This window comes from Rhododendron vialii, chromosome 9a, assembly GCF_030253575.1.
Source record: "Rhododendron vialii isolate Sample 1 chromosome 9a, ASM3025357v1".
Lineage (NCBI taxonomy): Eukaryota > Viridiplantae > Streptophyta > Magnoliopsida > Ericales > Ericaceae > Rhododendron > Rhododendron vialii.
The window spans coordinates 37,053,952-37,081,890 of record NC_080565.1 but is presented as its reverse complement, the minus strand read 5'-3'; the positions used below and the strand labels follow the sequence as shown (position 1 = coordinate 37,081,890).

Sequence of the window (27,939 nt, the reverse complement as noted above, 5' to 3'; positions counted from 1 at the left end):
GCTACCGGAGTAGTGGATTTTATTTAGAAGGGTTGTCTGCAGTAAATCTACACGAGGTTAAATAAATACGACAATAATGCTCCCTCGTACACACACTAAGGTTCGCCCATGCCTGAAAGCATGGCATAACGTAAGATTTAATTAATGGTAATTATATAATTAATATTGTTTGGGAGAGAGAGAACCATAAGATTTATGGAGCAAATTAATGATTAGAATTTATAAAAAAATAAGATTCAAAATCGTTTTCCCTTATTACGTAGATATGGGTCTCACACATGTAGAGATGCTAAGTGCACAATTATTTCAATACAACACCAAACACAATTCTTTATATACGCGTGGGTTTCACACACATTCAACACTCGGAATCCACGTGCATGTGAAGCATTTTCGTTGAGGAGGTCCAACTGGCGTGAGCGGTACTTATCCAACCTCGCGTATGCGACCCACGAGGTCCTTTACCGTGCTAGGGTTTTGACTGGAAAACATCGTACCCTTAACAGAAAAAAGGGCGGGAGTGAGAGAACAACAACAGTCCCACACACACAACTCTCTCCCTCACTCACTCAACCGACTTTACTCAGCGATTCAACTAGCCGCACCATGTCCGTCGGGGCCCGCCGCCTCACAGTCCTCGGCGAGTTCAAGCCATTCGGCTTAATCGCCGAAGCCGTCGACGGAAAGCCCTCCGACGACGCCGTCGGCAAGTACGATTACTTCCTCTTCGATCCTGAAATCGCCAGGCAAGGGGACGAAGCCGAAGACCACTCCGACGCCTCCTCCTCCTCCTCCACCGGCCGGAGCGATCACGAGCTCTTCATCAGAGGGAATCGGTAAAATTTCTTTTGCTCGAATTGATTCTCGTTTGAAGTAGCGCTTGATTAGCGTTTGAGGCTTTGAATTTTCGTCGAATAGAAGTTAATTTTGACTGTTCATGTAGGTAGCTGTCTACTGGGCTAGCATATCAACTTGTCAAAAAAGTCCAAAATTTTAAAGTTGATTTTCGCGGTTAAGCCAAAAGCAGTTTATGACTTTTTTGTTTTGGTGCAATATGGTTGCGGCTTAGGCACACAACTTATCCTTTTGGTTTACGGACCAAAAACAACGTAAAAATTTGCAAGAATTTATTTTTAGAAGTTCAATTCTAATGCATTTTGGTTTCAATAATTAGCTCGTAGAATAAGTTCAGCTGCAACAGATAGCAACGTTGTTTATCACAGTTTGGAGAGTCTAACTTGTGAGCCGCTGTCGCCCGAACATAATAAGTTACGTAATGATCTTTGTTTTTTTGTGAATGAATTTGTAGATTGTGCTATCACTTCTAACCCATGGTTCACTTGCTTCTTGTCCTTACATTTTGTTTTTACTTGCTTTTGACTCACACTTTCTGGTAAACTTGTGTGGTTGATAGTTTTGTTTGTTTGATTGTGACAGTATAATATGGACTACAGGTTCACGAGTGTACAAGAGATTCACTTTACCTTCCACAGTCATCATGGTACTTTACTAATCCATCTTCCTTGACCTTCATTGTGTAGGTACATAGGTTATTGATTCTTTAATTCAAATGAAAGTTCTTCTTGTTCATGAATGCGGTTACTTCTCCTGGATCTTATATTGGTGGTGAGGCAGATAAGCAGCATCTGAAATTGGCTGGCCGCCGGCTGGATTATTACTCTTTAGTGAATGCTTTTAGGATCTTTTCTTGGTTCTTGGTTTTTGTATTTCAAACTCAATTCTTATTGCAGTTTTTCCCCTGATGTTTCTAAATGAAGGCAGTTGGAAAAAAAAACCGCGTTATGTATTTGAGAATGTTCTGGCTAGTTTCATTCAAATTGCTTTTGACATCGTTTGAGTCTGAGGGGACATGTTTGTTCACTCATAATTCAAGCATTGGGTTCAGGTCTTATCCCCATCACATGTGCATCTGATATGCTACAGTATTGCTTGTTCTTTTATTGTGGTACAACTTTAGGACTAACATTTCAATGATTAATCTAGGCGTGCTGGTCTCGTATGGGCAGTATGTCTGAAGCTTGTCTATGTGTCCTGCAAATTGACAGTTTAGCGGTCTTTGACGTATCAGGTGAGTATGTATGCACATTCTTATTGGTATGTAGTTGTTTGGTCATATATCCTTGTTATAATTCGTTTGCCACACAGTGGCTTGACCTTTTTCATACTTTTACTCCAAATATGGTTTGTACAGTAGATTGTAGATTGAATGTTTGACGTTTCACAGGCTTTCGGGTTTTACTTTCAAATTTCAATTCAAACAGGTTTCTTTTTGGTTAAGTTATTTCTTAAGAGTGTGTACAATTACTATTTCTACCACAAATGGAACTGCTTTCATTTGTCAGCAACATTTGTGATCCGGGGAGATCTCTCTTTGGAATTGCAGATGTTGCACATGTTTCCATTCAGTTTGGATTGCAAAACTGTGACTGGCCTCAATTCATGGACAACAAAAGGAGACCTATTGTCCATTATTATGATGATTTGTGGGCAGGGTGTGGTTGTTGTGGCAGTGGCAGTGGCAGTAAGTGGTTGGAGGGGGGATGCGGGTTTCCAATCATGGCGACAAGGGATGGCAGTGATCGGGTTTGACCGTGGGGTGGCTGTCAGCGGCGGATGAAGCGAGAGAAAGAAAGGCATTGATAAGTGGATGGGGGCATGAGTTTTGCGTTTGCAGTATCCTGGGGGCTGGGGTGGAGTTTGTTAGTCTTGGGGTTGGTGCTCGGTCGTGGTTGTGGAGATCCAGCTACAAATTGGGGTGGGAGTTGGGTTTGATGAGTGGGATTCGAATTGGTGTGTTGGACAACATAATTTGCCAATTAGTCATTGACATGGTGAGATGTCATTGGTAGACATTCTTTATTAACCAGTTTTATTGGATAAAGAATTAATTTTTCTATCGAAAATATAAATTGGTGACAAACTAAACTTTTCTTCAGCGGGTTTGTTAATGGCCAGTTTATGGAAAGGTGTCTTTATAAGTATTGTAAAGCGTGGGGTGTCATGTACAGTGAGAGTGTCCAGCCTTTTCCTTGTTAGAATCATCAGAGGGGTTAGTGTAATCATACCTTTCTCTTTTATTGGATGTTCAATGCAGTGAAATTATAGAAGAGTCTAGGCAGTTCCCTAAGATGCTTGACATTGTGAAAGCAATGTTTTTTCTTCTTTGGTCAGTGCTTTCATTTATATGTTACTGCAAGATGCTCTTCCCCCCTCCCCCCCCTTTGCTGTCTTAAATGTGAAACTTTTTTTTTTTTCCTTTCTTGCAGGTGAAGTTATGTCAGTTCCTCTTTCCCGTACCGTCACATCAATATGGCCTCTTCCATTTGGTTTATTACTCCAACAGGCCGCGGAATGCAGCTCACAAACATATGCTCCTTTTTCATCTTCAAGCCCTTTACTAAATGCACGTGATATCTTTTGCCCAAAAAGAGAAGTTGGTTACAGTCCTCGGCATAATTTGGCTATGGCTTGTGCATCTGATCATGCTACAATGGGATATGGAGCTCCAGTCTCCTCACATATGATTTTGAAAGATCCGCTGGAAGAACCCCAGGTATACATGTAGCTCACTCTGTTGTCTTATTGTCCGAGTGTCTTTTCAGCTTGTGATTCTTTGTGGAGCCTATTAATGGATGTCAAATCCTGAGATCTAAGCTCATTGCTTTTGCAGTTTCTCCGGTGCTCCTTTTCCTACTTGATTTTTTTATTTGTTTATGGCTTTCTTAGTCAACATATGTCGAGGAAAGGGGAAAGTTGAATGTGATGAAGGAATTTGATGAGAGAACGATCTGGACTAGTGATCTTGTTCCTCTAATGGCGTCATATAACAAAGGTTTCTGCTATTTCCTACGTCTGATTGACTCATCTCAACCTACTTCACTGGAAAAACTATAAAAGAGATGTAGAAAAAGAACAGATATAACCATTTTCTTTTCATACATGAAAATATCACATCATTGGCAGGAAAGATGCAGCACTCTTTGTGGGTTGCGGAAGCCATTGGCTCTAACGTTGAAGTTGCAAATTCTAAGTTATCTGATGTAGTTCCTGCTGGAGTGTTACCAAAGCAATTCTCTTTCCGAAAGATATGGCAGGGGAAAGGTGCACAAACAGCTGCTAGCAAGGTGCCATGTCTAACTTTGATTGCTTTGGCATTTATTGGATGAATGTTTGGATGAGAGTCTTTACTGTATCTATTGATTATCCTTTCATCTTATCTTTTGTCATGCCTCCTGGTGTATTGTCTTACGGATCACGTCTGACTGAAGAACTGATATTGGGAGGTACTCTATAAATTTCTTTGTAGGAAATGTGGCATGTACCTCACCCAAATTTATGCCTGGGAAGCTTAAATCCTGAAGCAGTGACACTGACTTTTTGAAATCTTTGGCATTATGATTCTGAGATTCATACGCAGTAGAGTCGTAGACTACAAGGACAGATGGCCCAACAGTCTGGTTTGAAATAAGAAATTTCCCCATGTCCAATGGGTTAATGGGCCCCAAAGGAATTTTAACATGAAATAGGCTTGCTGAAGCTTACCTCAAGTGCTTTGGGTATTAGGATTGGTTGACTTGAATTTGTCAGGTTTCAGAGTTTTCCGTTTAGCAATAGAGTTCACATTAAAGCTTCCATTTAGGTTTATTTAAGTGTTTTATTGACTTTCCCAAATTTCGTTACTCACATGGGTTCTACATAGTGGCACATCTCTGTCAGTAACATAATCCTAGGATTTTATATGCAGGTATCTGTGTTGGAATATGTAATCATGTCTCTGTATTATACACGGAGTCAAAACTTGGTCATGCTATTACAGGAGTGGCAACTGTACATATGGATCACCAGTTGTCCATCTGGGAGTAATGAAGTGTAATAAAGTATGATCATAAGCTCTCAGGACAACAGGTGATCCAGTATATGGGGTGATCGAGTATGTATTTGACAGCCCTGTTCCATAACAAACCTGCCCTCTATTCCTTGAAAGGAACGTTAGTTTGTACCTGTCCTAAACCATTTGCTTGATCATAACTTTTGGAAAAGTAACTTTACTACTTGATGTACATTAAAAGTTGGTTTATATTGCTTGAATTTTTGGAGCTAAACAGGGGCTGCTCTGTAGCTGTGAATATTTAGGAATAGCAATTTAGTTGCTTTATGGACAAGTTGTTTGCCCTTCTGAGGCTTTCAGAAAATCATTTCAACCACATAGTCAACATCTTGTAACTCATATCTCTTCTTGAACCGGAACATCTAATTTTAACCACTAGTAAGATAGAAAGCGGAACTAGGGCCATAACAAAGCCATAAACCCATGCCCAAACATATTTCCGGCAAAACATGAAATTACTGACTAACTTGCGGGTCTGTGACTACTAAAATCTATTGAATCATACTTACATCTGTCCAATGATATACTTACCTGTGGAAATGTGCACCAAGGCCTAATTTGAACAAACAATTTACTAGATGGGGTCTTAAATAGGCCATGGGGACTTTCTTGTTTGCATCAATCTTGTTGCTGTGCTCTGGATCATCCCTGGGTGGGCTGCCTGATTGCATTTCATCTCTAACGACAAATATTACTGCATTACACTGATCGTTGGAAACAAGAAAGTCACCGAGGTTTTTGGTAGTACAGGTGATGATGGTAGCCTGAGTTGGTTAGATTGAGCTCTGATGGTGAAGGAGGGGTTTGGCAAGGACAGAGATGGTGACAGTGGACTATAAAAGTGAGAGGGAAATATGAGAGATATGCTTGGATTGCACAAGGAAAACTGAGAAAGAGGGTTGGATGTCACCATAGCCCCCGTTCAAAATTTTCAAGGTAGCTTGAATGTAAAACATAGTGACTGTAAAACTCCCCAACTGAGTATAAAACGTAAGTAAATGATATCGGGAATATATCTCTAACTTGTCTTGTGTTTGGGGCAAGTTAGATTTCAGAGTCTTCGGTTGGTTGGATGTTGTTTCATATGTACTACTTATGAGAAAATATTAAGTTTGCATGAACAGATTTCTGTCAAGCTGGCTAGATAAAAATTATTTTTCCTGGGGATGAATTTGAGACTATTTAATATGCTTGGAGGGAATATATTAGTGCCCTACGTAATTCATGGGTGCTTTTATGCGGGCTGATTAAGCTGTGCATTGCCCATCACAGATCTTTACAATTGGTCTGCACAACTAATTTTGGTTGCTTCTCTCTCTCTCTCTCCCCTTCTTTTGTAACTTTATTGAAGAGTCAGGTGCTGAAGCATTTAGATTTTAAGTATTTTTTCCTTCTCGTTTAACTAAAACTGTTAGCAGGTCTTTCTGGCGACCGACGATGACGCAGCTCCTATCATTTGTTTTCTTCTCCGAGAACAAAAAAAGTTGTTATCGTTAAGGCTTCAAACTGTGGAAATTAACAACGAGATTCTCTTTGATATTAAACCAGAGATGAGCTGGAGCATACCTGCAATTGCTGCTGAACCTGTCATCGTAACTCGTCCTAGGTTGAGTTGGATTTCTTTTCCCATGCTGGTTCTTTCTTTGGCTTCTTTTACGTTGTAATCAAAATTTTCTAATCCAGTGTTAAGGTGGGGTTGTTGCCATTTGGAGACATCATTGTTCTTGCTTCAGAAAACACCCTTCTTCTTTATGTAAGTTGTTGACATCAATGGCTTGTCATTAATTTCGAATTATTTACTTTCCCATTGAGTCTTAGTGATATTATTTCCATCATCTTCGGTTTTTTCTTCAACTTCAATCTGGTAAAGCAAATGCTTTAATAGGATATATGTGAGATGGCGCCCATTACTTTGGCTAACTAAAGGGACTATCTGTCACACCAAACCATGCTAGAAGAGTACCTTGCATTTTCCCATACAAATGGAGATGTCCCTGTAACCTTTGGATCTCTTTTGTTCCCGTGCTTATATTGTCTTGAAATCTAGAGTCTGGAGTGGCACGGATGCTTTTGAAAGTCATGAACATTTGCTGGACTGACCTATCACTTTTTCTGTATTGAAAGTGGGAGAAGAAGAGAAACACAGAAGAAAGGATTTCATTTTTTGCATCTCGAGCATCTGTTCCGCTCATTAACTTTTCTTTGTTTCTTAAGTTTTGCGGTTAGCCCCTATTATGTAGTATTGTTTTCCTATATTTACTCTTAACTTCATTTTAAAGTGACACCCCTAATTTACTCTTAACTTTGTTAATCCTTCTACGGTTCTACCAAAAAACTAGTGAAATTTGTGTAGTTGTTGCTTCAGACAATTTGCTAATGTAATACCTATCATATATGAACCTTTGGAACTGCAGTCTGGGAGGCAGTGCTTGTGTAGGTATATGCTACCTTCTTCTTTAGGCAAAGGTCAGGTTTCAGATAATTTGATGCCTTCAGAGACAGTGCCTATTCTTCATGATTTAAAGATTATTGGGTTGGCGGATGCTGTTGACGGGCGAATCAATGTAATAGTAAATAATGGGCAGGTATGCTAATGCACTAGTATGTTTATTGTTTCTGTTGTGATTGCATTTGAAGTAGTTTTCATTTTTCTTTCAAGTTGTGGAATTAGTTGGAGAACTGCAAGGCCTTCCTTTTTAACTGTATGATTGCTATTTCACATGAACTTACTCAATTAGTTTTTTTTTTTTTTTCTTTTTGTCCAGATTTTTCGATGCGCACTACAAAGAAGCCCGTCATCCTCCTTGGTCAATGATTGCATAACTGCCATGTCTGCGGGACTTAGTTCTAGCTTTTACAATCATTTTCTTGCTCTTCTTTGGGGTGATGGTGATTCAGCTTATTTGTCTAAGACAGATGCTAGTATTGATTCGGAGTGGGAGTCCTACAGTAGTAGTATCATGAGAATGTGTTCGAAATCTAGATTCACGCCGCAAAAAGTTTCAGATTCTATTTATGGCTCTTCTTGGGACTTCCTTATCAACAGCAAGTTCCACAAGAACTATGGCAAAACTAATGTTCTTGCTGGAATTTTGACCAGAGTGTCAGTTGACCTTCAAGAATCAGATTCCCCTGGATCATATGTACATGGTGCACAAACCTCAGAAAGTTCATTCTACTCGGACCTTCTGATGGAAACTTTGGATGCTCTTCATGCGGTATATGAAAGTCTGAAGCTAAACAGTCTTCGTAAACAGTAATTTCTGATTCCTTGTAGAATTTATCTTGCTTTTGTATTTCAGTCTTGTCAAGAGTTTTCTTCAGATTATTTTTGGTTACTGTTCAAAGTTCCTTGAGAATTTTGACTCACATCTTCTGTTTTCTTGTAGGCTAACCAATCACAGTATGTACTGGTCTGTGTTGCATCACTTGCATGACATAAGTTACATGGCAAAATAGCGTTTCTTAACATTGAAATATGCGTTGACTATAAGCTGAAGTTTTTATATTGCTGTATGACCCACAGGAACGGTTTCTCTCTAGTATAGTTCCAGGGTAGCTACTTGTGCAAACTATTCGTTCATTTATTTTCTATTATTATTACAAAAGGAACACCCCTTTTGGTGTAAACGTCCGTTTTGAGGCTGGCTCACATTCAGTTTTCCTAAACTACCCCTTGAACTGCCTAAAGAAACTGCCAAGAAAAAAAACCCGTCACCCTAATTTTCTTCTCCCCTCTTTCCTAGTTTCACATCTCAGATTTCATTAGAGATTAATCTTAATTGAAGCTTTTCCTCCTTTCCCTCTTTTGCATAATACGATTTGATGCGTGTGCTCGGGCGTCTAGTATATTGCTTGCTGTTTTGCTATGTTATGTGGACTCGGGTGCCTGGTGCAGATTTATGACATGTTATATTCTATACTATTATCTTACTATGCAAAAATTATAATGCTATGATTTAAGCAGTGATTGTTATCGAAAACTCGGGAAGTATTGGTTTTCGAAACAGAAGGACACATACCCGTAATTCGTAGACAATATTACTGAAGTCAACATGAAGAGCCCATGCAACATAGCTTTGCATGATGGGAAGGACGTGATCACGTTGTCTATGGTCCCGTGGACCTTCTGTTTTTGAATATGGCTGATGTTAGATCGCCCATTATAGCAAGAGCTTAAGTTGTTAGATCCCGTGCAAACCTATCTTGCACATGGAGATGCAAATTCCATAAATATAGAGAAGCAGCATGCAATTAAGAAGAAGAAAGCAAATGGGAATCAAATGTGAATGGAAAGATTTCAATCCGACCTTTTCACCTTTTATCACGCAACCCAAAATTTGACAGAGTAAGGAAATGGGCCCAATAATGTAGATCAGGCTATCCAATAGCTGGCCTTTCGCTATCATGTTATTTTCAAAGTTATTCCATGAGGCTGAACTTTGATGGTTAAAGATATCTGCATTCCCTGAATCATTATTCCTGGACTATATTTTGTGGGCCTTTCTACTAGTTGCATTCCAGTTACTGGAATTAGGTGAAACCTTTAGACATGCAGAAACTAGCTGTTTACTCATGAAAAAGAATGGATTAATTTGTTCCCTATTGCTGTCCATGGAACTTTACACTTTTATAACAGCAAGAGGGTCACCTTCAGGAAAAAAATTGCATCAAGTATCTCTGTCCAGTCATGCTTCTTTACAGCTACAGTCCTGGTTTTGGTAAACTATCATGTCAACTATCTCTCAATTTTGATGTGGCGCTGTATGGTTATGTTATGTATTTGTCAGTCCTCAAGTTAATTTTTTTTCCAGAATGAGAATCATGATAATTGGGTCTAACTCTCAGAAGATGACCTGGTACCTTTAAGTACTCAAATGAATTGGAAAATACTAGTAATTGCTGGATTTTACACATAAGGAGGCAGTAAGGAAACAAAAGTATAATGTCGCCTTAAATTAATGGTTGGAAAATACCTGCCAGTTGAAGCAGGGAGACCAAGGGGGCTGGAATAATGAGTTAAGTTTGCATTTTCAGCTGCTTAGAAATACTCATACATTTCCTGGGTTAGTCATTAATCACTATTTTGGTGGGTTTCACCGTAGACTGGGTTGACTTTTTGAGGTATTGCAGGGGAATCTGAAAATTTCAAAATATTCACCGAAGGTTAGCTTCCAGGACATCAGCTGAATGGTTTTATACTTAACAATTTTTAGTCACTGCTTGTTTTTTCACAATTTGGCTTGAACCATTTGGCATGGTTTCTGTGATAAGAAAACAGAGCAATTTTGTAGAGAATTATTAAAATCTCAGGTAAGATCTTTATATTGAGATTTTTCCTTGCAGAGATTTGGAACTTTTGGTGGTCCTATTATGTAATATTGCTGATTTTCTGGGTGAGGAAAGTTATTTAGATCATTACGTCCGTGATTTTCCTGGTCTTTCCAAAAAGTTCGGGATGCGGATGTCATTTTCTGAGAAAATTCCTCCCAGTTTATTCAGATGGCTTGAAAACTGTTTGCGACATGGATATAATTCTTCTGATAGCAGTGATCTTCCACCTTTGCTTCGTAAAGATGAAGGTTCGGTTTTGAGCTGGGCCCGGAAGATAATTGCGTTTTATAGTCTTCTGTGTGGTGCAAAACACTCGGGGAAGAATCTTCCATCCGGTGTTTGCTGCAACATTGCCACCGGATCATCTTGTAATTTTGAGGAGCTGACAGTCTTGGCGATGGTTGGGGAAAGATTTGGATTGCAACAACTTGACTTGCTGCCTTCTGGTGCATCACTTCCTTTGCGACATGTGAGTTAAGTTCTACTTGCTTCTTGTTCTTGATATCATATCATCATGAAGATGGTTGAAAATTACCACTTCCACGTCTTAAGACAGGCAAGTGATTTAGAACATTTATGGATGCACATCAGTTTAAGGATCAGGTGGGGTTATTGCAAACTACCTTTTGTGTTCCTTAAGCTCAAGCATGTCATGGCATTACTATGGCTATGTATTATTTCTCCCTTTTACCTAAAAGAGGATGGACAAAAATAGAGCATGCAATGATGCCTTCATCTTTAGATATGAATTCAAGTGCAATCATTGCAAGCATCCTTAAAAACGTGGAACCCCTAAAAGGACCAACATCAAAGGATGGAGAGACTATATGTTTTTCATTCTGGTAGAGTGGTAGGTGAAAACCATTTGTCGGCTGTAGCAGCTGTACTGCTCTGCTGTTATTCAGCTGTCATTGTGGCTAGTCCATGCATACCTTAGATTCTGCCAATCATTTCGTGATAATTTGTTCATAGCTCCTGGAAATGATTTTTGCGTTCTTCATTTCATAGGCATTGGATAAATGCCGGGAATCTCCTCCCACTGACTGGCCTGCTGCAGCATATATTCTTCTTAGTCGAGAAGATTTGGCTTTGTCGCGCTTTTCACACTCAAGCAAATCCAAGGAATCTGAAACCCAAAACAATGTGAATTTGGTTTCCATGTCCACGCCATACATGCTACATCTGCATTCAGTGACGATTCCTTCCTCGATTTCTGACACAATTGGATCGGAGGATACCAAGTTAGAGGATGCAGATTCTGTTGATGGATCTGCGACAGATGGTATGGAACACATTTTCAACTCTACCACACAGTTGCGCTATGGCCGCGATCTGCGATTAAATGAGGTGAGCTGTGCTGACCAAGCCAATAACACTTGTAAGATACCAAGCAAAGATCTTGGAAAGTGTGCTGTGAGCTGTTGCTTTTATATGAAGACTATTGCAATTCTTGGTTTTTGTCATCTTTAGTCTTCATGTGATTCCAAACTGAAGTTGCATTGTCATGTGACTCATGCTTATCTTCTTTTTTTCTTTTGTGGTACTTGGAAGGAAACTCATGCATATCTGCACTTAATCAGGTCCTTGATGTATGTGCATTTTAGTGAAAGTTGCACAATTTGAAACTGAATTGTCTTTTGCATCATCGATCGTTTATAATATGCATGAGGATTGTTTTCGATTAATAACTATATTCACTGAAACATTTGAGCTGTTTTTTTATACGTACGAATGTGACGTTATATGTTTGGACCGGAGAAGAATTGGGAAATTGGGAAAAGGTTTAGAATAGTAGATTCTGGATCTTCTAATCTCTCTCTCTCTCTCTCTCTGGTGATTGGTTTTCCTTTAGCAGTTCCTGGAGGAGAGTTATAGTAAAACTTTGGTTCAGAATTATGTTGTCCTGACATTCAGGGAGTGCGTTGTTAATGGAGGTATTGCTGGTATGAAAAGACTGATTAGCACCAGTTGATTTCTCGACGTCCACAAGAAACTTTTCCTTTTCAAATAAAAAGATACTGTTCTTTTTACTTTTGCCTACTAAGAGCATCCTCAATGTAATAATCAAAAGTGAATGATCAAAACTTGCAACATTAGATTTTGATCATTCATTTAGAGGTTAAATTTAGCAATGTCAAGTCCCACATTGTTTATTTTTTGCCCATAATCAAAATGAGTTGGCAAAATTCAAATCTAACAGTCAGTTTTTTTCTTCTCAATCAATGGCATTCTAAGTGAAGAGCATTTGTTAAATCCATAAAGTGATCAATATTGTTAAATGCACAACCACTCGCCAAAGTGGAGAGTGAGTTGCACCTACCAATAAAGTATTTGCTTTATGGGGAGTGAGTTTCACTTTTCCATGATGGTTGTACTTGATTGAGAAGATGTGGGGTCCATAAATTTGGTTATTGGCAAAAGATTGCTAGTTTTGATTATCCAAAGGCCAAAATTTGATTAGTTGCTAAGTTTGTTTATTACAATGTGAGCACTTTTTTGAGCAAACATTGCTAACTTTAGCAACCCTTTGGTTTTGATCATTACATTGTGGATGCTCTAAGATATTCCTTAAAGTAGGCCCCTTTTTTTGCCTCATCGTCTTTGATTTACTCCTGGGCCATGTATCTGCTTCGTAGTACACTGCTTCAGATCTGGGCTGCGGACTCAAGATATTCCCTCTTGGTTTGGGTTATTTCAGATGGTACTGTAGTCAATGTGATCATTGCGCGTAATCATTTTCTTGGTTGTCCAAGACTCTAGAGAGGGCGTTGTGTTTGTTCATGGGGTCATCGATTTCTGGAATTCATGTATGCTATCTTCATTGCAAATGTTGCCGTGTTTTCATCGTCGTTCTTATTTAATGTGTCATTTATACTTCCTGCTAGTCTTCTGACTAGTTGTTAGTTGCTTTTGAAGTTTTTCTTAACTTTTAGCTGCCATCCTTGTCCTTGATAGCTACTTCCATTCACTGTAGGTTCGACGTCTTTTGTGCTCCGCAAGACCTGTGGCAATTCAAACATCTGTTAACCCTACAGCTTCTGATCAGGACCTCCAACAGGTACTCCGTTTTCTTCACTTTTTTGAACACTAGTAATGTGTCTTTAATGCTATAAAGAGTTTTAATGCTATAAAACTCTTTTTAGCAATGTTCAGTTAACTATTGTGGAAACAGAGGAAATAAGTTAATATATTTTCAGTCCAGGCACTTCTTAATGGTGGTAATATTTTCCTTTTCTGTCCACAGTATACCTGAAGTGATATCGCAGTTCTATTAGTTTACAAGTAGAACTGGAAGTTTAGGCCCCACTCCAGGTTGCTGGGGTCGTAATCTGGAGCTTCTCTCTCAAAGATCCCACAACTTATGTATTCTCCAGGTTTGGCACTTAGCGACGAAAGGAAGAAATATCTAGAGTCAAAAAAGAAAAAGAAAACCTTAGAAGTTGCCATATCATTGTAGATTAACATTAGTAAAAAGTAAACTTTGCCTTCCTCCTAAGAAGCTGGGAAATTCTTGAGGGATTGAAAAACTAGGGCAACCCTGTACATGAGGCTCCCGCTACTGTAGGGCCTAGGGAAGGGTTGGTTGAATGCAGCCTTATCCTGGTTAGCGGAGTGGTTGTTTCCCTGACGAACCCGTGACCCCGGGTCACATTGGGGCAACCTTACTGTTGCCCGTGCCACCCTTCAACCAACTAATTGTTGCATAGGGGAAGATGAAGAAAGAAGAAGCTTTAGAGAACATTGTGTTGATTTTGATGGTTTTTCCCCCTCTTACAGGACATACCTTTGGTGTTGTGTATGTTCTCTTTGGTCTGATCTAGTTGCTTCCTTAGATCTTTTTCGTTCATTGTGTAGGCTCAGCTATGGCAGCTTGCTCAAAGGACTACAGCTCTTCCTTTTGGCCGTGGGGCATTTACTCTTGCAACCACCAGTACTCTTTTAACAGAGGTGGTTCCTTTCCTGTTTCCAGTAATCTGTTATTCTGTCAAAGTTAGAGTGAGGCTTAAGTCTTATGCAGCTGTAGAAATGCTTTCCCCCTTCTTTTCCTGTGTCTAGTCCCTATTCAAATATTTTTTTGTGTAGTCGACTTAAAGATTGAATCATTCTTATGAAATCCTTTCAAATTTTTCTTTGTAGGCACTCACAGTACCGAAGCTTGTGTTAGCAGGTCGTTTGCCTGCCCAACAAAATGCAATCGTATGTTCTTCTTCTTCATAACTCGTTGAAGGAATTTGTTTGCCCACATGTGCGTCTCTTCCAGAGTTCTTATTCTATTATGTGGAAATTTGAATGGTTTTTACTTGTTTGTGCAAAATTTTTTCCCGCTTACTTTGCAGGCTGAGAACAGAAAATTTATTTTGAGCTGGTATTTGTTTTTGCCAAGTGGCATTGACTTATAATGTGAAATTCGGTCTGGGAGATTTTTTTCTCCTTCTTTATGCTCACCTTTATCCGTGCTACAAAACTCCCACTTAGTAGTGCTTATGCTTGGACACTGTTGGTGTGTAGTTCTTTGACCTGTACCCTTCGTCAATGTTTAAACAGTTCGTAATTATTTTTTCTTGTGCCATTTTTTAAAACATTTTCATGTTCTTCTTTGTCAGGTTAACCTGGACCCTAATTTAAGGAATATTCCAGAACTTAAATCTTGGCCTGAGTTTCACAATGCTGTTGCAGCTGGACTAAGGCTAGCTCCCATTCAGGTTTATTTACTGTTCGAAGATACACTGCGGAACTTATTGTAGTTTAGCTGATGCAGAAGTTATTTGCACAGTGTCTTGTAATGTTGATTCTTATTTTGACTTGTCCAACTTTTACATAGTTCGAGAGTTCTAAATGTTTAGAGAATTAGTTGTGCGGAGTCTTTGATAATATGTGTTGCATTTAAGCATGAGTTCAATGAATTCAATCTTCTCTCATCTTTCCCTTGTCTTGCTACATGTATGATCTGCCTTATGTGACGATATTTCATGGATAACATATGAAGTAATTTGGCTTCTGATACACAGGGGAAATTGTCAAGGACATGGATAATATATAACAAACCTGAAGAGCCCAATGTTATTCACGCAGGACTCCTCCTTGCACTGGGTTTACATGGACATCTCCGTGTTTTAACTATAACTGACATATACCAGTATTACTCACAGGTTTGTGTTCCTTTGGTGTTTGACCTGTTATTGTTTTTTCCTATTACCACTTTTTTTTTTCAAATGTTTGTGGACCTGCATGCATACACAAACACATGCACACATACAAGTGCTTACAGACACACCAGCAACTTTTGACTTCTCCTTGACAGTATCATTGTTTCATTTTATGCTCACCCTTCTACTTCTTCCATTACTTTTTATCTTTGTTTTTTTGGTCATCTTTGTCCTTCAGTTCTACATTTTGCTTTCGTGATGTTTTCTCCTATAGGAACATGAAAGCACGACCGTAGGATTAATGCTTGGCCTAGCAGCATCTTATAGGGGGACTATGCAACCTGCAATATCAAAGGTAAACACTTTCAGTTGTTGGACCTCTGTCGCTCTCTTCTTTTATGCTTTCACCATATCAACAGTTGATGACTAATATTCTTTAGCATGCTTCTGCACTTCCATGAATAGGAGTTTTTTTTCTTCCTGGCGCTTTGTAAGATGCAATACGGGCATTATTTGATCGTGATCTGTGCGGTTTCATTGATAGTGACCTCCGTCGCTCTCTTCTTTTATGCTTTCACATGTCTTTCTCCTTCAGTTTCTGGATCCAGATTTTAGCATCAGTGTTTTGTTACTGGCTTGCAAAGCTTCCATGTCTTTAGTATGGTCTAGGGAGTGGCAAATTACATTTATTCCTTGAATCATGCTTTTGGGAGAAAAGATGACATGGTTTAGGGCATTGTCTAATAGAGTACGGAATGTATTATGGATGATGCAGATTTTCTGCACTCTGTTCTCTTTTAGGCCCAACCCTATATTCTTCTGGACTCACTACCGGGAACAAGAAAAAAATTGTGTGCGACCTGGATATTTTTGCTTGACAGATTTGCATGAGTATCTACTTACTTGTCAATAATGCTTTCCTGCAGTCTGTGCAGTTTCCAATGGTATCTCTTTTTATGCTGTTGAATAGTTTTCCTTCTGAGTAGACTGTTATAAGTTTCTGACAGCAGATTGGTAAAATACTGAAATCCATTCTGAGCATGCCTTTTATGTTTATAATTATTGGATCTTTTTTTTTTCCTTACAGCAATAATTAGGTATAATTTCAAGCGAAGTTTCAACATTTTGGATTTTATTTTGTGGTTAAAGTAGTTTATACAAATCAATCATCTCCCATTTGATATTCTTGCTTAAGGCTCATTGATCTTGCTACGCTCTTTTGTAGTATGTTCTTCTGGCACATTTGGTGCTTAAATTTTAAATGGTTACATTGGTCTGGCAGTCTCTCTATGTGCATATACCAGCTCGGCATCCGTCTTCTTTTCCGGAGTTAGAGTTGCCAACCCTTCTGCAGGTATTACTGACTTTGCTAGTGGTCTCACATTGCTACTAAATTGGGTTAGTATGGCTTTCTTTGTGTCTGCATTCATGCTTTAATTCTTTTTCCAATATGGGATTATCAAACTTTCAATATTCTAAACATATACGGCGTTCTTACTTTTCAGCTTTTCACATCAAGCACTTAATTATAGCAATTTTTGAAACATTCCTTTTTAATGATTTTTTATTTTGAGTTGTTTATTACTTGTGTGCTTATATCCCCACTCTTGAAGTAAGTATAGTTACTTGTGCAGTTGATTGCTGACATGTACTAGAATGGTATGCCGGATTATGTAGTGGTGATTTTGTTGAGGTTAATGTTCACCTCTAACAATCTTTCAATTATTTTCCAGTCAGCAGCACTCATGTCTGTTGGGCTTCTTTACGAAGGATCAGCACACCCCCAAACTATGCATATTCTTCTGGTAGGTTTCATTTCCTTTAGCACTTGATGTCTCTCTTAGACAACCACTTACCAAAAGCTTAATATAATTAGAATGGGCCCTTTATTATTGCTGAACTCTCTCACCCTCGTGTGTGGACCTGTATTACCTGAGGGATGGCAAACCAAAAAAAGGAACACACACACACACACACACATATAGGTCCCTTGACTCCCTTCAAGAAGTGTAATTGTAAGGTACAATGAACACCTGACTGTATAGGATGGTAAATGCAGATGGGAAAAATTTGGAGTCAAATCTGTCAGAATGCAACGCTTTGATATCTGTTCAGATGAACTCTTTGTTCCTTCCACTCACAAGGCTACATAATTCTTTCGATCGATGAGTAATCTGTGGTTGTCTTCTCTCCTTATCATTCAACTTTTCTGCGAATCATAATCAACCGAAATGTTTGCCTTCCTTCTTAGATGACTCTCTCTTATTAACTGTCATGTAAGGGATGCCCTGCAATTCATTCTATCATCAACTCTACTACTTTCATCAACTTCTGAGAAGTCTAAACATAGCAGTCCCAATTGCCGTGGTCTGCATAAATTGATGAATTAAATACGAAGTTATGGTGATATATATGATTAGAGGAACTACAGTGGTAGGCATGTGCCTTAATATTGGTTGTTGAGAAATATGCAGTGGACGTTCAGGAAAAAAGTAGCATGCAGTCAGAATATTCTTTCTGCTTCACATTGGGACATTTCCTGGATTGTCATCCTAGATTCTGTTCAGTCAATTGCAATGTTGTTGCTGACATTATATGTTCATGATACTTTCACAGGCCGAAATAGGCCGTAGAAGTGGAGGCGATAATGTACTTGAGAGAGAAGGTTATGCTGTTTCTGCTGGATTTTCACTGGGACTTGTGGCATTGGGTATGGGTGTCACTCGTTTGTATGTTGTAAACATATTGGCCCTAGCTAATTTGTTATTTTATTCTGGGGTCATTTTTGTTTGTCTAATTACGTCCAATTCAACTGAAGGTCGAGGGGAAGATGCTCTTGGTTTCATTGACACCTTTGTTGAACGATTGTTCCAATATATAGGCGGCAAAGAACCTCACAATGTATATGCTCTTCGCACATATTTTCTTTTCTCATCCTTATTTTATCATCGTGGATTATATGGGTTCCAAATATTATTGCTGTTTTCACAATTCTACCTAATAGGTGCGGTATGATTTGGGGTTTTGGACTATCTTGATTTAATTTCGTAATAGCTTTCAAAAATTAAAAAAAAAATGGCATTAAAACTTTCGAATTCCTCTGGCTGATTCTGTTACCTGATTTTCTTTATAGGAGAGATCCCTCCTGGTGACACTATCAGCAGATGATCACAACCGTGCTGCAGGTCAGGTTTGTTAACTCCATACCTTTCTTTGTCCCACAACTTGGTCCTCTACCTTAGGAGTCGCTAAAGTTTGAAAACATGTTTACCCTAGTACTTAGTGGTCATAGGGTTTCTTCATCTCTCTCTCTCTTTCATGTGTAAAATTGGCTTTTATAGATGATGGATGGGACGCCTGTCAATGTTGATGTCACTGCACCTGGAGCTATAATTGCTCTGGCTCTAATGTTTCTGAAGGTAATAGCTATTTTGAGGTTGAATCACGTGATCTTTCCATGGAAACTGGAAAGTGTACTGTCTTGTGAAATTTACTGATCCTTATGGACTTGGTTATTCATAACTTCTTTTTTTTTCCCCTTGTTTTGACCTTGACATTACAGAGTGAATCAGAGTTAGTGTTCTCTAGGCTTTCTATTCCTTGTACGCATTTTGATTTGCAGTATGTGAGGCCCGACTTCATAATGCTTCGTGTGATTGCTCGGAATTTGATAATGTGGAGCAGGTACGTTGTTTTTGCAAGACGATCCAAACTTGAGCGTGCCGTTGCTTTCCAACATTTTAAACCTAATATACTTGTTGTAGGGTGCACCCATCCAAAGATTGGATTCAGTCCCAGATACCTGAAATTGTCCAAAGTGGTATTCGGGGCCTTGGAGATGAGATGGGTGATGTAGATGAAATGGATGCTGAAGCATTTGTTCAAGCATATGTCAACATTGTGGTTGGATCATGTATCTCTATTGGTAGGCTGTCAAGTGTGCTTATTTATAAAGCAATTCTTGGCCTTTCTTCCTTAATTTTGTGTATTAATTGTTCCGTCTTTATGATATGATTGTTGTTCTCATCTTTCTGCTTTGACATCTTCAAATTTCTTATTGGAATTCACGTTCCAAAACATGGTATACTTGGGGTTCCAAAATGGTAAATTTATAAAAGGTTTCCTCAGGAGGAAAAAGACAAATCTAAAGACTGAAATCTAAGTCCTATTGAGAGTTGTTTGTCTTGCTGAATTTGTTGTTGGAGATATTAGCTATCAAAGCTGGATTGTGAGAAACATTCTCTAAGCATTTTTCATAGGCATCAAATCTTTTGAGAATCTAGCTGCATTCTTGATTAGTTTCGTTGTTGAAGTTTCTCGAAATGAAAATGTTTGAAAGTCTGAAGAGGCAATATTTCCATTTCGATACACTTCAAAATTTGAAAGTCAGAAAACAGTGCTATATAGTTTCCTGAAAGTTACCTTTTTCGGGGGTTTTTTTCTTGTCTGGAACCAGTTTGAGGAGAAAACCAGTGCAAAAAAAGTAGTTTCCCAGTCATTATTGTTTACTTTATTTTCTCATGAAACAAACAAAGTTCCTTTAATGATACAAAACAGGTCCTAGAGGATGCAAGGAGTTCAGTGAAAGTGTAACAGTGATGTGTGTAGGAAGAAGCTCTTTGTAATTTTATACTAGAAACCACTTAACTTTCACTTGATTGTATTGGAACTAGGTATCTCCTTATCCTATGAGTAGGTATGCTCACAGTTGCACGAACAGCCTACATTGGTTGAAAAAGCTAATGAAATTAGTCTACGAGAGGCTGATGTAACTGCAGATTAGAAAGTCTTTGAAGTGTTTTCATTGCCTTTGGTTTGTTAGCCCTTGTGAAGTTATGCCACTAGAGATGGTGGAAAACATTAATGCAGTCTTGCTTTTCTCAGCTACTTTGGTAATAATACTTGTACTTTTGCCATATCTTCTTGAAGTTCTTCCTACCCTGTTTTTCAACTCTCTCTCTAAATTTGGGCGAAGTTAGAATTCATTAGCAGAGTTTAGATATATACTTCTGGAATTTGGTGCTTTGAGGAACATAAAAGATACCAAGAGGAAAATCTCTGTTGTATTTTGGCAAAATCAAGTGTTGGTGATAACTAATAAGTGATTGAAGGCAGCTGGAAAATCCCATGGCAGCAATGTCAATATGGATGCCACATCATGCAATTCAATGATACTTTCTACCAGTGGAAAAGAGCTGCAAATATAGATACTAACTTAATAATATATTGCTTCAGCAGGCACTTATGTTAGCAATTTTCCCCACTGAATGGGGTTGTGCAAAATGCGGAAACTTCGGCAATTCCTGCACCTGACTCACATACCCAATCTATCCTTGATTATCCATTTGAATGCAGTGGCAACTGTGCTGTCACAACATTTTTTAAGGAGTGGTGATAGTGTGATAAGGTCTATCACCTTTCAATGAAAACCTACCTATAATTTGGTGTTAAAATGGAAGCAAATACTAGGCAACGCTTGATTCTCTTAGACATGTAAATTGCACAAGATAATATTTTTTTATTTTTATTGCACAAGATAAATTGATTATAAGAATAAAAAAAATCTCATGCTAGAAATTGTAGGAGTTGCCTGACACTTAACGGAGGCATTAAAAAAAGCTTATCTAATTGCCTGTGAACTGCATATAACAAATGTCAGATTTATTGATACCTGGATGAAATGTCTAATGGCTAGATGAGCCTAAATTTGAAAATTATGGAGTTACCTTTCACGAGGTATAATGTATTTGTCCGTGGTAGGGAATTCTTGTACTCTCTTTCTGTTCCCAGCATTTTGTGCTATTGCCGACTTTAAAGTGATGAGACTGTTTCCTTTTCGGTCCATAATGGTTTTGGAAGTTGTGACATATTGCTTGAGCCTAGCAAGGGAAATCTCCAGAATGACAAGATATTTCTTTTAGAAGTGGTTATCACTCAATTTCAGGTTGCCCTTGTCTCACACACACAAGCATGCCATTATGTTTTTTATGTTGCCTTTTCCTTTGGTATTTTGGGCTGGTATTATTTGATGTTGGGTATGTGTTGACTTATCTACTTGTTATAATCATTTACTTTGGCAGGGTTGAGATTTGCTGGTACAAAAAACGGAGATGCACAGGAATTGCTCTATGATTATGCTATCTACTTCCTAAATGAGGTCCAGCCTCCTCAATTTGCTGTTGAAGTTGTATGTTGTCTTTACGAGTGGCTAATCGTTCATCGCAATGTTTCCAGATTAAGCCCGTTTGTGTTGGAAGTGGAAGTACATTGCTAAAGGGATTGTCTCACTATGTTGATCGGGGTACATTGGAGATATGCCTTCACTTGATTGTTCTTTCTCTCTCTGTGGTTAGTATATTGTGATTATGCGTGTTAGAGTGTTTTAATTCTGTTTCTTTATTGTTCTGTGTTAGTAAGAGTAGTTTGTAACTGTTCCCTTAATTAGTATATAAATAAATGAGGGTGTAAAAGGCTGTGGTTGCTTTTGAACCCTAATCCTTTAAGGCCACATTCCTCTCTCTCTCTCTCTCTCTCTCTCCCCAAACCTAACCCTAAATTCATATTATCAAACTCAACTATGTGTACTAGTACTCCCATTTAGTTTCTTATGAACCATTGGCAATTATCGGTCTCTGATATTCTGGGAGAGCAGGTGATGGCAGGTTCTGGACATCTACAAACATTTCGATTATTGAGATTTCTACGGAGTCGAAACTCTGCAGACGGGCATGCTAATTATGGTACTCAAATGGCGGTAATTCTCCTTTAATGTTAGCTGTTTGGTTTGCTTTCACGTGTTACAAAATAAGTCACTGCTCTGAGTGCTCTCTGAAAACCGCGCGAGTATGTTTGGGAAACTTTGATCGGTTGGAGACTATGCATGTTAAAATTTGTTGCATAGAGAGGCAGAAAAAGGTCAACTGATGCAATAGTACAAGGTTGTTGAATAATATTCCCTGACTGGTTGGTTTTGTTATTAGTGCTGACATCAAGGTATAATGTTTCCTATCGTGTTTGCTCTTCAGTTCAATTTCCAAAGGAAGAAATAAAGTAAAATAGTCCTATCACATATGTGGTTTTCTTGTGCATGAAGCATGCATAACTTTTTGTGCAAGATTCCAACTTCGGAACATGGAATTTGTAGTAGGTTCATGAAACTGTTTAGCATGAAATACATATAACACATCGAATCGGTGATGTAAAACTCGTTCAGTTCTGAATGTGTCTGCTCTTTTTATTGATATTTACCTTATTGTTGCAATTATTGTAGGTGAGCTTGGCTATCGGTTTCTTGTTCCTTGGGGGTGGGATGCGAACCTTTTCGACAAGCAGTAACTCTATTGCTGTTTTGCTGATATCTTTGTATCCACGCTTACCGACAGGACCAAATGACAATCGATGCCACCTTCAGGTCGGTACATCTGATTGCAGAACTAGCAAGAACTATTGTGGATTTCTCCCTTCTCTCTCTCTCTCTCTCTCTCTCTCTCTCTCTCTCTCTCTCTCTCTCTCTCTCCAAACAATTAGAGGATACTGTAGGGGGCCCGTTCCAAATGTAGGGTCAACGTGCACAATATCACATTCTAGTTCTTATTATTTTGGTAATGGACCACTAGCCTAGTTGAAATCTCAACAGCCTTTCAAAAGTCCTTTCTGTTATCACTTCATAGTGTGAGGTTGGGGAAGTAGGTTAGTTGCATGTGTTATGTCCTCCATTGATATTGGCAAAACCCCACAAAAATGGAGGGAAAACATAAATAGCAATCACCATTTCTCTTATGTCTTTACCAAGAGACCACCTTTTGTGTTTTTGGATGTGAAGGCCGAGCTCCTCACAGTTGTCCTGTCTCTAGAAGAGTTGGAGGATGTTTTTTCTTTTTCATTTTAGTGTTCCGTCATCTTGTTATTGAGAATCTCCTCGGCATTTTTTCATGGGAAGGAAGTTTTCTTTTCAGGCATTTAGGCATTTGTATGTCCTTGCTACGGAAGCTCGCTGGGTTCAAACAGTTGATGTTGACACAGGCCTGCCAGTTTATGCCCCTCTTGAAATGACAATCAAAGAAACTGAGCATTATGGAGAGACAAGGTTTTGTGAGGTCACTCCTTGCATTCTCCCAGAACGTGCTACTGTAAGTTTAACTTCTCTTTTTCTCTTGTTCTGTGATCAATGTAGTTGTACGTGTGGTTGAAAAAATAATGAATGATTCCAGAGTTACAGCGTCATTCATATTTTTTTTATTTCTATTTCTCTAAATTTCTCCCTCGTGACCTGATCTCTTTTTTGCTCTTCACGATTTTAAATAAGATGGTATGTCGTGATGCTTTTTGATAACTGGAGCTATTGCTAATTGTAATCATACTGGAAATTTTTTGTTAAGTTTATTGTTTGAACGCAATTCCTCAGTTTTTAGCTAGACCTCAGTATGGTTAACTATAAAATCTCCAATGTCTCATCTACTTTTCTTAAGTTGAAAGTTTCTTACTAGACTGTTGTAATACTGCTGCAGCTGAAGATTGTTCGTGTTTGTGGTCCTCGATATTGGCCACAGGTTATAGAACTGGTTCCAGAAGGTAAAAATTAGAATGAATGTTTTTTTTTTTGAACAGCGAAAAAGATGGCCATATAGTTGTTGATATTGTTTAGTTCTTCTTTTCAAACGATATACTAAACTCCTCTTATTTCGCTGCAGACAAACCTTGGTGGAGCACAGGAGACAAGATTGACCCATTTAACTCTGGTGTCTTGTACATCAAGCGGAAAGTCGGATCTTGTTCATATGTGGATGATCCTGTTGGATGCCAGTCACTGCTGTCACGAGCAATGCACAAGGTTTTGTCCTATTTATGCGACCATCAGCTGAACATTTCTCAGGCTTTTGTAGATTATTTGGTTGAATTAAGAGTCCTTTCTTCAGGTTTTTGGTTTGACAAGTCTGAGAGCTTGTACTCCAAGTACCAATGACTGTGTTGGAGCTGGTGCAGTTACTATTGATCAGTTGGTCAGCACCTTCTCATCTGATCCAAGCTTAATTGCTTTTGCACAACTTTGTTGTGACCCCTCCTGGAATAGCAGGCGAGTACGCATATCTCTAGTATTGCTGTCTTTATCTATAATACTTGTTCTTCCATGTTGCGTAATAAAGCTATAAGAATGGGAAACTTTGTTTCCGGTTTTGGGTGAATGACTAAGGTGACATTGACATCTAGTAATTCGCTTTTGATGTGTCAAGAGGAATTTGTGTATTTTTGCAACGGAGAATTATTTCTAACTTGCTGTGTGATGTAAATATCTAACCCCTGCATACATTATTGGAGGCTGGAGGGAGCTGTTTTTGTTTGTACTGTTTGATTCATTATATTTTGACATGCTGGGACATGTGATTGGCACATCGTAGTGTCTCTTGTTCTTGAAGATTTATCTTAATTTGGATCGGCTGAGCTGATATCAGGGAAGGTGCTGTTGTTACACCAGCTTATGGATGTAGTACGCTCATCAATGGGTATGATTGTTGAGAATACTGAGTGAACAATATGGCAGTTTTAAAACTTTTTCGAATATGTATAGTTTGATAAGCTCACTGTGTTGTAAAAAGATAGTTAAAATGGCTTTAAGAATTTGGGGTATTATTGTGCTGGATGACAGCAAAGTGCCACACAACGTTAATTACGATTCTCGATAAGTTGGTTAATTCTTAGTGAATTTAATTGTTTTCAAATGGGACAGTGACGATACGCAGTATGTAGCTTGTTGACTTTTATATGTTTATTACTAGTTCTTAAGCTGAGGCTTCCTGTAGTAATCAGTTGCTGAACCTGTTTGCAGATCTGATGGTGATTTCCAAGAATTTTGCTTGCAAGTGCTATTTGAATGTGTGAGCAAGGACAGACCGGCCCTTTTGCAGGTAAGCAACTTGTTTGTTAGATGTAGAAGCTCTTCTTTCGTAGGAGTTATTGTTGTATAGACTCTGCATTGCTTTTGGACAATTTAAAGATGCAAAAAACTGAGACCTGTCTTTTTACCCTTCGCAAGTTGGACAAGTTTTCTTCTGTGGTACATTTCTTGCTTTAACGAATGGTTTACTCTTTCCATTTACAGAGTTCGTTCTGATTATGCAGGTCTATTTGTCCTTGTACACAATGCTTGAGTGCGTGGCTGATCAGGTTTCAGGTGGTGCTTCAGTCCTAAGTGACTCACTGTTTATCTCTAGTTTAAAGGTAATATCTGCTGTACCGGCACTTAGTAGTATATCTCTGTCTTCTTAGCAGGTAACACTTTGTGCTGCTAAAATACAGTATGTTTTGCCTACAAAATTGCTATATGATTTTGGGCTAAATTATCTGCATTAGATGCTAACCAACATGGAGAGAGTCTGTAAGGAGGTTGGGTGCAGTATGTGTCTAAGAGGCAAACTCTCCTAATTACCATCCTGAGGACCCTGAAAGATGACCATTATTCATATGCCGTATCTTGCAAATTTCATGTTTTCAGTTATGGTGATATTTACAAGTTGCCATGGTGATATTAAACGGGCCCAACATTATCGAGTTACACTCCCCTCACAGCTTGCACGTGGATAGGTGAACAAACCATGCAAATAACAAGACTTGAACCAATGACTATTTGGAACCAGAGCTCTGACCGTGTTAGATATTACCAATTGTCCCATTAGTTGTTAAGAAATGAGCTCAATCATAGCTTGAATTGGAAATTTTATGATATGCTTTACGCGCTTTTGTTTGGTCTCCAACATATATGAAGTTACCTAAACTGCATTCATCAAAGATGTTCTTAATTTTTTTGGTTATAAAATTTTTTTTTTAACAAACACAACATACGGAGAGGACGAGGACGAGGAAGGCATACCTTCCAATTACAAGAGGTAAAAAAAACTACAAACAACAAATCTCTATGGAAAAAAAAATCTGAAGATGGAGGAGTTCTATGCCAGGATTGGCATAGGGCAAGGTTAAGGGGAGAAGACTTCACAGTTGAGAAGTAAGAACCTTTATTTCTAACAAAGTCGAGTTGCATACTCATTATAGTTCTGTAAACAACTCACCTTCCTGGCTAGTTTCGACCCGGAACCCTCCTTCCTTTATTTGAAGGAAGCACAGATTCGCTGGTAACCGATAGGTATCTTTGGAGCCCCACAAACTTAATTCTTTGAAGAAGGAACGATGGAGATCTTTGAATCCTTCTACAAACTCTGCAGTTCCTTTCATGCCATATGTAGTATACCATAGCTACCCAAGGGAGCTACTTAATTTGGTTCTCAAGGTCCTATTATTTGTGCAGCTTGCGCTAGCATACAATGAAGCTCTACTAGAAGGAAGATTCCCGAATTCAAGAGGAGGCATCATTCAATCAACTTTTCTAGGGTCACTCAGGAAGCGAGTGGAGGAGCTCCTAAACCATTGTTCAGAACTAGAGAATGATTTGCAAAATTATTTGAAATCAGGGAGGTGGCCCAATGAGCATTCCCAGCATAGAAATCCTTCCACCCTTCTTGCTTTGTATCTTAAGTGGTATAGTGTACCTCCACCTTCTGCTGTTAAAACAGCAATAGAGAAAATCAAGCGCGTGCACAAATCCTCTTCAGTTCCCTTGTTACGGCTGTTGTTTCCAAGAACACACATCAATGCAATTAGGGAAATTGACAAGCTCTGTTTTTCTCCTTAGGTGGTTAAGGCCTGAGTTGATCGGCTCTTAGGAAGCCACACTATTTCGTAGAGCTTGTTTTAGAGCTGTCAGTTCCTACTGCTGTGTAATGAAGAAATAGTCTGAGGCTTCATTTATACAAAGAGGACCAAGCGGAAAGAGTACTGCAATGGTTTACAGTTTTGGCTACAAACACAGGGTTGCAATTGTGGATTTTTTGCTCGTATAAAGATTTGGGGAGCCCAATCCAATCGGCAGTTTGCTGTGCTTGAAGAAAACTGTCACTACCAGGTTGTGTGATTAGAGGATAATGTAAATTATGCAACCTATTTCTTGTGCATTTGTGTATTTGCAATAATGTAAGGTACTAGAAGTTTGTACCTCAAAGTTTGTTAATGCGTTGTACAATTTCCTTATAAAAGGGTAGATTGAACTATTTAGACACACTGTCGGGGGAAATGAAGTTATTGTCTTTGGTGACCTGGCAATTTCTATTCACCTGTTATCTCAGTGAACAAATAAAATCGGGCAGGGGAGGTCCATGTAATTTTGAGAATCTGAAGGAGGAATGTGTTTTATACGTAAACCTCAGGGAGGTCAGTGTCTTTTATCCTTATACTTAAAGGCCCTTTACTTCCGGGTTTGGGGACTTGTAGTGCCACTACACGGATCCGAGCTTTTCAATTCTAGACGGCCACTAAACACACTTTTGTACCGCTTGAATTGTGTGCACTTCATCCGGTGCACTACAGTGTCCCCAATTACCTCCCAATCACTTCATATTTGGTCTTTGATCTCTATGAATTCAACTTGGTTTTCGAGGTATATGTTTTTTCTTTTGCCAATATTGTATACATCAGCAACTGGGAGTTAGTAGATTAGTAGGTTTC

General features: G+C 38.7%; 1 protein-coding gene across 7 annotated transcripts; it reads left to right on the top strand.

Annotated features, from left to right (window-relative positions):
* Nucleotides 1-491: 491 nt before the first annotated feature.
* LOC131299493 (anaphase-promoting complex subunit 1) lies at nucleotides 492-27,531 on the top strand. Of its 7 annotated transcripts, XM_058325052.1 has the most exons (37): nucleotides 492-836; nucleotides 1,438-1,501; nucleotides 2,005-2,089; nucleotides 3,288-3,574; nucleotides 3,748-3,853; nucleotides 3,985-4,145; nucleotides 6,328-6,515; nucleotides 6,593-6,662; nucleotides 7,324-7,494; nucleotides 7,675-8,165; nucleotides 10,256-10,712; nucleotides 11,252-11,590; nucleotides 13,218-13,301; nucleotides 14,099-14,191; nucleotides 14,381-14,440; nucleotides 14,848-14,946; nucleotides 15,253-15,393; nucleotides 15,665-15,745; nucleotides 16,673-16,744; nucleotides 17,124-17,195; nucleotides 18,007-18,100; nucleotides 18,209-18,291; nucleotides 18,524-18,580; nucleotides 18,732-18,809; nucleotides 18,953-19,074; nucleotides 19,155-19,315; nucleotides 21,471-21,547; nucleotides 21,625-21,738; nucleotides 22,043-22,144; nucleotides 22,661-22,801; nucleotides 23,346-23,519; nucleotides 23,898-23,961; nucleotides 24,081-24,220; nucleotides 24,306-24,463; nucleotides 25,214-25,292; nucleotides 25,507-25,605; nucleotides 26,687-27,531. In XM_058325052.1, the coding sequence occupies exons 1-37, from the start codon at nucleotides 607-609 to the stop codon at nucleotides 27,068-27,070; spliced, it is 5,478 nt and encodes a 1,825-aa protein (XP_058181035.1). In that variant the 5' UTR covers nucleotides 492-606; the 3' UTR covers nucleotides 27,071-27,531. The 7 variants fall into 7 exon arrangements, with proteins under 7 accessions (XP_058181035.1, XP_058181040.1, XP_058181037.1 ...); XM_058325057.1 differs by lacking the exon at nucleotides 11,252-11,590; XM_058325054.1 differs by lacking the exon at nucleotides 16,673-16,744.
* Nucleotides 27,532-27,939: the final 408 nt, after the last annotated feature.

Bases quoted from the DNA above. Each gene is read 5' to 3' on its own strand.
- LOC131299493 (XM_058325052.1), top strand. From the start codon at position 607: ATGTCCGTCGGGGCCCGCCGCCTCACAGTCCTCGGCGAGTTCAAGCCA. The intron at 19,316-21,470 runs GTAGGCTGTCAA...TTACTTTGGCAG, and splicing joins TGGATCATGTATCTCTATTG to GGTTGAGATTTGCTGGTACA. The intron at 25,293-25,506 runs GTAAGCAACTTG...CTGATTATGCAG, and splicing joins ACAGACCGGCCCTTTTGCAG to GTCTATTTGTCCTTGTACAC.